This window comes from Entelurus aequoreus, linkage group LG10, assembly GCF_033978785.1.
Source record: "Entelurus aequoreus isolate RoL-2023_Sb linkage group LG10, RoL_Eaeq_v1.1, whole genome shotgun sequence".
Taxonomy (NCBI): Eukaryota; Metazoa; Chordata; class Actinopteri; order Syngnathiformes; family Syngnathidae; genus Entelurus; species Entelurus aequoreus.
Genome location: NC_084740.1, coordinates 46262535 through 46272534, shown reverse-complemented (window position 1 = coordinate 46272534; position 10000 = coordinate 46262535). Strand labels below are relative to the sequence as shown.

At 39.8% G+C, this 10000-nt stretch overlaps 1 protein-coding gene and 1 pseudogene across 1 annotated transcript in view; one reads left to right on the top strand and one right to left on the bottom strand.

The window, feature by feature from the left end:
- Positions 1-10000, top strand: part of prcp (prolylcarboxypeptidase (angiotensinase C)) — a 68156-nt gene that overhangs the window by 19091 nt on the left and 39065 nt on the right. Inside the window, exon 4 of the mRNA XM_062061893.1 lies at positions 9650-9831. Within this exon, the coding sequence (XP_061917877.1) occupies positions 9650-9831 (182 nt within the window). The remainder of the gene's footprint in view (positions 1-9649; positions 9832-10000) is intronic.
- LOC133659091 (opioid growth factor receptor-like) lies at positions 211-4579 on the bottom strand (annotated as a pseudogene).

Sequence of the window (10000 nt, the reverse complement as noted above, 5' to 3'; positions counted from 1 at the left end):
AAGAATGCTCATGATTGGGTATAAAAGCAGCTTCCATGAAATGCTCAGTCATTCATAAACGAGGACGGGGCGAGGGTCACCACTTTGTCAACAAATGCCTGAGCAAATTGTTTAAGAACAACATTTCTGAAGCAGCTATTGCAAGGAATTTAGGGATTTCAACATCTACGCTCCGTAATATCATCAAAAGGTTCAGAGAATCTGGAGAAATCACTGCACGTAAGCGGCAAAGCCGAAAACCATCATTGAATGCCTTTGACCTTCGATCCCTCCCTGTCTGCATCAAAAAGCGACATCAGTGTGTAAAGGATATCACCACATGGGCTCAGGAACACTTCAGAAAACCACTGTCGGTAACTACAGTTGGTCGCTACATCTGTAAGTGCAAGTTAAAACTCTACTATGCAAAGCCAAAGCCATTTATCAACAACACCCAGAATCTCTAAATTTGTTGCAAGTGGAAAAGTGTTCTGTGGTCTGACGAGTCCACATTTCAAATAGTTTTTGGAAACTGTGGACGTCGTGTCCTCCGGACCAAAGAGAAGTTAAAGTAGCAATGATTGTCACACACACACTAGGTGTGGTGAAATTTGTCCTCTGCATTTGACCCATCCCCTTGTTCACCCCTGGGAGGTGAGGGGAGCAGTGGGCAGCAGCGGTGCCGCGCCCAGGAATCATTTTTGGTGATTTAACCCCCAATTCCAACCCTTGATGCTGAGTGCCAAGCAGGGAGGTAATGGCTCCCATTTTTATAGTCTTTGGTATGACTCGGCCGGGGTTTGAACTCACAACCTACCCATCACAGGGCGGACACTCTAACCACTAGGCCCCTGAGTAGAACCATCCGGACTGTTCTAGGGTGAAAGTGTAAAAGGCAGCATGTGTGATGGTATGGGGGTGTATTAGTGGCCAAGACATGTTCTAGGGTGAAAGTGTAAAAGGCAGCATGTGTGATGGTATGGGGGTATATTAGTGGTCAAGACATGTTCTAGGGTGAAAGTGTAAAAGGCAGCATGTGTGATGGTATGGGGGTGTATTAGTGGCCAAGACATGTTCTAGGGTGAAAGTGTAAAAGGCAGCATGTGTGATGGTATGGGGGTGTATTAGTGGTCAAGACATGTTCTAGGGTGAAAGTGTAAAAGGCAGCATGTGTGATGGTATGGGGGTGTATTAGTGGTCAAGACATGTTCTAGGGTGAAAGTGTAAAAGGCAGCATGTGTGATGGTATGGGGGTGTATTAGTGGTCAAGACATGTTCTAGGGTGAAAGTGTAAAAGGCAGCATGTGTGATGGTATGGGGGTGTATTAGTGGCCAAGACATGGGTAACTTACACATCTGTGAAGGCACCATTAATGCTGAAAGGTACATACAGATTTTGGAGCAACATATGTTGCCATCCAAGCAACGTTATCATGGACGCCCCTGCTTATTTCAGCAAGACAAAGCCAAGCCACGTGTTACAACAACGTGGCTTCATAGTAAAAGATTGCGGGTACTAGACTGGCCTGCCTGTAGTCCAGACATTGAAAATGTGTGAAGGCTAAAATATGAGAAGGGAGACTGTTGAACAACTTAAGCTGTACATCAAGCAAGAATGGGAAAGAATTCCACTTCAAAAATGTGTCTCCTCAGTTCCCAAACCTTTACTGAGTGTTGTTAAAAGGAAAGGCTATGTAACACACTGTTAAAAAGGTGTTAAAAGGAAAGGCTATGTAACACACTGGTAAAAATGACCCTCTGACTACTTTTTTGCAACGTGTTGCTGCCATTGAATTCTAAGTAATGATTATTTGCAAAAAATAACAAAGTTTCTCAGTGTGAACATGAAATATCTTGTCTTTGCAGTCTATTCAATTGAATATAAGTTGAAAAGGATTTGTTGTATTCTGTTTTTATTTACCATTTACACAACCTGACAACTTCACTGCTTTTGCCTTTTGTATATGTATATATATGTGTGTGTGTGTATATATATATATATATATATATATATATATATATATATATATATATATATATATATATATATATATATATATATATATATATATATATATATATATATGTATATATATATATATATATATATATATATATACACTACCGTTCAAAAGTTTGGGGTCACATTAAAATGTCCTTATTTTTCAATGAAGATAACTTTAAACTATTCTTAACTTTAAATAAGTACACTCTATACATTGCTAATGTGGTAAATGACTATTCTAGCTGCAAATGTCTGGTTTTTGGTGCAATATCTACATAGGTGTATAGAGGCCCATTTCCAGCAACTATCACTCCAGTGTTCCAATGGTACAATGTGTTTGCTCATTGGCTCAGAAGGCTAATTGATGATTAGAAAACCCCTGTGCAATCATGTTCACACATCTGAAAACAGTTTAGCTCGTTACAGAAGCTACAAAACTGACCTTCCTTTGAGCAGATTGAGTTTCTGGAGCATCACATTTTTGGGGTCAATTAAATGCTCAAAATGGCCAGAAAAAGATAACTTTCATCTGAAACGCGACAGTCTATTCTTGTTCTTAGAAATTAAGGCTATTCCACAAAATTGTTTGGGTGACCCCAAACTTTTGAACGGTAGTGTGTATATATATATATATATATATATATATATATATATATATATATATATATATATATATATATATATATATATATATATATATATATATATACACACAGTTGTAGCGACTCCTCTTGCTTTCCAAAAAAGTTTCGAAAAAATAAAAATAAAGTAATGCAGAGTAGTCTTGAGGAGGAGGTGTTTGACTCACTAAATTCCTTAATAAGCACTCGCGGAGATATTTCTAGATTCCAAATGATCATAATTTATTTTCACAAACAAAAAATATTCTCCGTGGTTGACTTTCAACATAATCTAAATAACTTATTTAGCTTGGCTTGTTTAGCGTGGCTTGTTTAGCGTGGCTTTTTTAGCGGTAAACAAACTGTTTCACTCCTCACTCCTTCAACATGATAGACAGACCAAGGGCACCCAGCTGTCCTGTCTTCTTAATTATAGGAGGAGGAAGTGGCTCACCAGTAGGAGCGTAAGCAGCTGAAAACAATCAGTCAATCACAATGAAATCTAAAACATCCAATAATTCATTAACATCATTCTTGACATTATTTGATTTCATTGTCAAACACTTAATAAATAAATATTATAGATAGGCTCCAACTGGCTCCAACATCCCGGCCCCTAATTGTGTGCTTTAGCAAAACAATTACATAAATAATAATATTCACAGGAGCCATAATAGAACAATATAATCCAAACAATTATGTTCTTCAAATTCAAAATTAATTAAGTTACTTGAGTTATTAGTCAAGTCTCATCAAAGTCCATAGTCATATCTGAAGCAGTCATCGAGTCTGGAGAACCGAAGCCCCCCTCAGTCCATCAAGCTGCTTCCATTAACAGGCAGAGTTCATCTATTGGTCGTTGAACCGTGTTGGTCTTGGTTTTAACCAAAACACTTCTCACAAAGCCTTTGGCATCTGGAAATGTCTTTACTTGTTCCATGGTCTTAGGTCCATGGCCTTGTTATGTGTTTCCTTGTTCCATGGTTCATGGTCTTGTTATATGTTTCCTTGTTCCATGGTCCATGGTCTTGTCCTTGGTGGAGTCCGTGATTTTTCTTTATCTTCGTATGGTCTTTTGTGGAAAAAGAAGAGGAGGAATGCCGATGTTTTTCTTTCTTCCTGAACTTCTTAAACTGCCTCTGAATCTTCCTGGGACACCACACAAATTTATCCTTTGGTTCAAAGTGAAGGTAGGCGTAGCGCACCAACTCCTGGCGTTGTTGTTTATCCAGAATCGCAAACAGGAAGTAGTCAAGTACGCTGTGTTTAACACTGGTGAGGTTTTTCTTGACCAGAGTCTCCTCGAGGAGGAAGCGAACGAGCGGTGCCTGATAGTGCTCAAATCCTAGCTCGCCCAGACTCTTTAAGATGCGAGTGATGCGCATGTTGTTGTGCATGTTCTGCTCAAGGTTCCTGAAGCGTTCTTTCCAGTTGTCTGCTCGTGTCACTTCACCCGTCTCTTTGTTAACCAGGCGGACGCCGTAGAAGCCCAACATGAGTTCATAGGACTCCACTAGCCTCTTTTTTGCATCCTCATTACTCTTAAAGGCCTCAATTTCCTTCTTGGTGAGTTCAAAAGCCATGTAGTTTACCCCTGGTTCTCGGAGTGGAAACAGCCACTGAATGTATGAGTGAACACTCTCCAGCTTTTTGTAGTCATTCTTCCATTCTTTGAGGAACGATTCAATGTAGACATTATCAGGTGAAGAGGGGAATTTATTGAGGTAAAACTGCAAATTCTTCATTTTGTCCTCTGAGCACTCTTCGTCTGCAGATTAGGGTATCCTCTTCTGTAGTTCTGCATGTCCTTTGCTGCCCTCATGTTTCTGGGCGTGTGATGCCACGATTCTGAAGTCCAACCAGATTTATTTTTGTCTCGACTAGATCGACGATGTTGACCATCTGCGGCCTGGTCCTCTCCATCACTCTCTGTGTCCCAGGTCGAGTCGTAAGCGCACACACAGTCGTCCTCCATGATTGCCGTCTTAACTCTGACTGGCATGATTGCAGGTGCACAGTCTTTCCCGGCCCCGGTTGCATCACCGGCTGAAACAAGAGTACTGCTTATAGGGGTTTCTTCTGTCTCAGCAGTGGACTTTGCTTGATTTTCCTGCCTTGGGCCTTTTTCACTTGGAATATGAAGTACAGTAGGATGTTTCATTTTGCAAACATGACACATTAATCTTCTTTTACAATTTTTGCTTAGATGACCTTTTAGTAGGCAACCAAAACAATATCCTTGCCTTCTTAAAAATTCAACCTTGTTGTCATGTGACTGTGTTTTGAATTGTGAGCAGTCAATCAGAGCATGTTTGCCATGACAATATCCACATGAAGGGAAGATACCACTGGGTGTGGTTTGAGCAGGTTGTTGTGGAACAGATGATTGTTTTACAGTGCATCCTGCTGGCTTTGTATTCACAGCTACTGAAGTAGCAAAGCTGCTGTGTCTTTGGCTGATTGGTTTTAATTCACTTGTGCTTCTTGGAAGAGGCCTTTTCATTGTTATTTGGTCCTGAATGTCTCCAAACAACGGATCCAAAAGCATCTTGGCATGCTTTTCCACAAAATCCACAAAGTTGTGAAATCTGATTCTCCTGCCGGTTCTCTGTTGTGTCTCATAAGCTGTGCTTCGCCACCTTTCTCTGAGTTTGTAGGGTAGTTTGGATGTAATTAGCCTTAGGTTCGATGGGATATCAAGTTCCTCCAAATACTGTAAATCTTGCATTACATTACAGCATCCTCTCAAATACAGTGCATATGCATGCAGCATTTTCCCATCCTCAGCTTTAATCGCTGTCCAATTCAAGGCTTTTTCCAAGTAAGCTCCCGAAATCTTCATCTCATTTCCAAAATGTTCTTTTAAGAGGCGCCTTGCTTCATTATAGCCCCTACTGGCTTCCATGTGCAAACAGCTGCGAACCAAGTCTCTTGGCAAACCAGAGGTAAACTGCTCAAGGTAGTAGAGTCGGTCTTGATTATTCTCAGTCTTGTCTTCAATCAAGTGTTCAAATGCATGGATAAAAGACTGATATGCCAGTGGGTTACCATCAAACACAGAAATCTCTCTTACTGGTAGTAGAGACAATTTTTGCTGTGAGACAATGAGTTTTGTGATGTCACTTTGTCTTTGAATAACCATATCCAAGTTATCATGACCAGCATTGATAACCACATTATCTTGTGCAGAGTGATTTATTGGTTGAGTCTGATTTACACTCTGAGTCTTGTGTTTTTCAGTTGCGTTTTTGTCTTGAGGTTTATTTAGATCTTCTGATGTGTTGGTGTTCCTTTTAAGTAGAGGTCTGTGGAGACTTAAGATGGTTTGGTGAAGTGGGGTTTTGGGTATTGCACCGAACTCTATAAAGTCCACATTGCTCTCCATAGTTTCTCTTTCATGGTGAGAATCATAATATTCAGTCATGCCATCACCTGGAGGTTCCTGAGCCACCTCATGGCTTTCATGAATTAAATCACTTTGAAGGATTTGTGTTTTAGCAGTTGATGCTGCGAGGTCTGCTTCCAACTCCATTTGCTCCATCTTTGCTTTAAGCTTTGTTTCCTCCAGTTGCAAGGTGTGTTTTTCCTTAAGTGCAGCAGCTCGAGCCATTGTGGCAGCTTGTTCCGCTTTGGCAATTTTTAATTCTGAGGATACTGAGGAACATCTGGAGGCTTTTGATCCAGTGGCAGACTTTGATTTGTGAGATACATTTGATATGCTGTCCAGTGGTCCAACTTTTGATTGTGCAATTTCTCTTTTCCATGTTTCAACATCTTTCATGAAATAATTCAAATTTATTATTCTGGGTTCATACCAGTCATAATAATCATTTTCCTTTTCCTCTTCTGATAAGAATTCTTGCACAAAGTTGTGAGCATTTTTAAATTAATCCACAGCTCCTTTAAATACTTCAAATGCATCATTGACTTTATCAGCATTTCTAACATCAGTCATCAAAGTCTTTATTTCATTTAGCCTCCTCGTGCACGCGCCCAGTCTGCCTCTGCGCGAAGCAATGCGCGTTCTCAGCATGTCCTCGCGCTCAGCTGCCGTCTCAGGTGTGCCAGACATCATTCCAGGTAATCACACAGCTCAATTTAATGTCCACTTATTTCATTCTTAAATGTCCTTCCAACATCCTGTTTTATTGCATTTCACATCCACAATCTGTTCGAATGATTCCATGAAGCGCAGCGGCGCGTTCATTCGTTCATTCATGACGTCATCAGCTGATTTTACTCACGGCCCGCCGGCTGCTGGCTGTCATCGGTGCAGCGCGATCTTGCTTTGGTCCTTCGGGTCTTCAGTGAAGTTTGTTTACTTGTAGCCTTCTCTTGCTTTCCAAAAAAGTTTCGGAAAAATAAAAAAAAAGTAATGCAGAGTAGTCTTGAGGAGGAGGTGTTTGACTCACTAAATTCCTTAATAAGCACTCGCGGAGATATTTTTAGATTCCAAATGATCATAATTTATTTTCACAAACAAAAAATATTCTCCGTGGTTGACTTTCAACATAATCTAAATAACTTATTTAGCTTGGCTTGTTTAGCGTGGCTTGTTTAGCGTGGCTTGTTTAGCGGTAAACAAACTGTTTCACTCCTCACTCCTTCAACATGATAGACAGACCAAGGGCACCCAGCTGTCCTGTCTTCTTAATTATAGGAGGATGAAGTGGCTCACCAGTAGGAGCGTAAGCAGCTGAAAACAATCAGTCAATCACAATGAAATCTAAAACATCCAATAATTCATTAACATCATTCTTGACATTATTTGATTTCATTGTCAAACACTTAATAAATAAATAATATAGATAGGCTCCAACTGGCTCCAACAACAGTATATATATATATATATATATATATATGTGTATATGTATATCAATGTGCATATGTATATTTGAATATATACTGGTATATGTATATATGTGTTTATATGTGTATGTATGTATATATATATATATATATGTATATGTAGGGATGATGTTTGATAAGGAATTATCGAGTTCGAGCCTATTATCGAATCCTCTTATCGAACCGATTCCTTATTGATTCTCTTATCGAGTCCAGATAGGTTGTTGTATATAAATGATAAATGTGTTATACTTGTATAGCGCTTTTCTACCTTCAAGGTACTCAAAGCGCTTTGACACTATTTCCACATTCACCCATTCACACACACATTCACACAATGATGGCAGGAGCTGCCATGCAAGGCGCTAACCAGCAGCCTTCAGGAGCAAGGGTGAAGTGTCTTGCCCAAGGACACAACGGACGTGACTAGGAAGGTAGAAGGTGGGAATTGAACCCCAGTAACCAGCAAGACTCCGATTGCTGGCACAGCCACTCTACCAACTTTGCCACGCCGCCCCCAAAAACACACAATATAACACACAATAAAATCACACAATATTTGGTTTAACAAAAGCTCACTTTTATTATGTAATAAAAAAATAAAATCTAATAAATAAATAAATATTGACTGTTACCCCCCTAGAAAAATAAAATAAAATAAATAAATATTGACTGTTGTTACCCAAAGTATATTAAGTGGGATTTTTCATCAAAACAAATATATACAGTAACACAAAAACAAGCTGTCTCTGTGATCACTATAGGTGTATAAATAATAGTTTTAAATAAAATCAGTTCTTTGGGCACAAAACTGGAAATAATACAGCTCTCCAAAAAGTGCACTTCTGCTGCTATTTGACTTAACTGTTTGTTATGATGCTTTGACATTTTTGCACTTTATTTCTTTATTGAAAGAAAATTCTATGAAGAGAAAAGTTGTTTGCAAATGTGGTTACAATGCTAATAAATGAAAAGTTAAAGCTAAAAAAGAAATACACTTTATTGAGTTAACATTATTTCTTTATAGTGGGAAAAATTTTATGAGCGAGAGAATATAACAACTACACTACCCAGCATGCAATGGGAGTTACGAGTATGCGCGGTAGCCCCGAAAAGTGTTGCATGTTGCCACGCTGTGAAAGTAAACGTCAAGAACTCAGCCGACACGCCTCGTCTGCATTATTTATAATTAGACAGACAACACATCTACAGTGTGATTTTGTTTTGTTTACAAGGAAAGAAAAACAAAAGTTAAAAAAGGGAGATGTGTTGTATATATATGTATGTGCTGCGGTTGCTTTAAGAACGTTGTGACAGCTGCCGTAAAGGAGGTGCGTTGCTAGCCTGGTTGCTATGTTTCCGGTTGGTCGTAAAAGTGTTCGTCATGTGTTTGTAGTCTGCTCAAATCTCTCAGTAAAGTTATTCGATGGATGATAGCTTTTGTTTTGAACTTTATTACACCTTGGAGCGCCTTTTCCCGTCCATTGTTTTCCTGCTTTCGCTATCTGCGCCTAATGACTGAGCTACGTGACGTCAATTCTTGTGATGTCCCACGGAGCGTTTCTGGTCGGGACGGGATTCGAATAAAGAATCAACTCTTTTCCTTTACTATAGTGGTCTCGATAACGGGTACCGGTTCTCAAAAAGGGATTGGAGTCCGAGGACTCGGTTCTTTTCTTATCAAACAACCGGGAAAACCGGTTTCGAGTATCATCCCTATGTATATGTATATATATATGTGTATGTATATGTGTATATATATATATATATATATATATATATATATATATATATATATATATATATATATATATATATATACATACATACATACATACATATATACTGTATATAGCTCGGTTGGTAGAGTGGCCGTGCCAGCAACTTGAGGGTTCCAGGTTCGATCCCAGCTTCCGCCATCCTAGTCACTGCCGTTCACTATGTAAAAGCGCTTTGAGTCACTAGAGAAAAGGGCTATATACATCTACTTCACTACTTCATTATTAATGAGATATACTATTACATGTAAACAGTTTTGCTAGTTTAGCGTATATTGGATTGCTTTTAGCATCTTTCATGTATTTGATGTAAGCGAGCCCCCCTGGAAGAGTGAGATCACACGGTCTTGTGTCCCAATACTTATGTCCATGTAGGACAGTGACACTTAGCAGCAGCTTTGTTGTTTGTTTGTCTGCAGGACAGCAAACATCTCAACTACCTGACCTCAGAACAGGCCCTGGCAGATTTTGCTGTACTGATCCAGAACCTAAAGTCCAGCAGGCCCGGGGCCCAGCACAGCCCGGTCATCGCCATCGGAGGTTCTTATGGAGGCATGCTGGCCGCCTGGTTGAGGATGAAGTTTCCTCACGTGGTGGTGGGGTAAGATGTCAGTGGAAACATCAAACTGGGTGGTGGGGTAAGATGTCAGTGGGTGGTGGGGTAAGATGTGAGTGGAAACATCAAACTGGGTGGTGGGGTAAGATGTCAGTGGGTGGTGGGGTAAGATGTGAGTGGGTGGTGGGGTGAGATGTGAGTGTAAACATGAAAG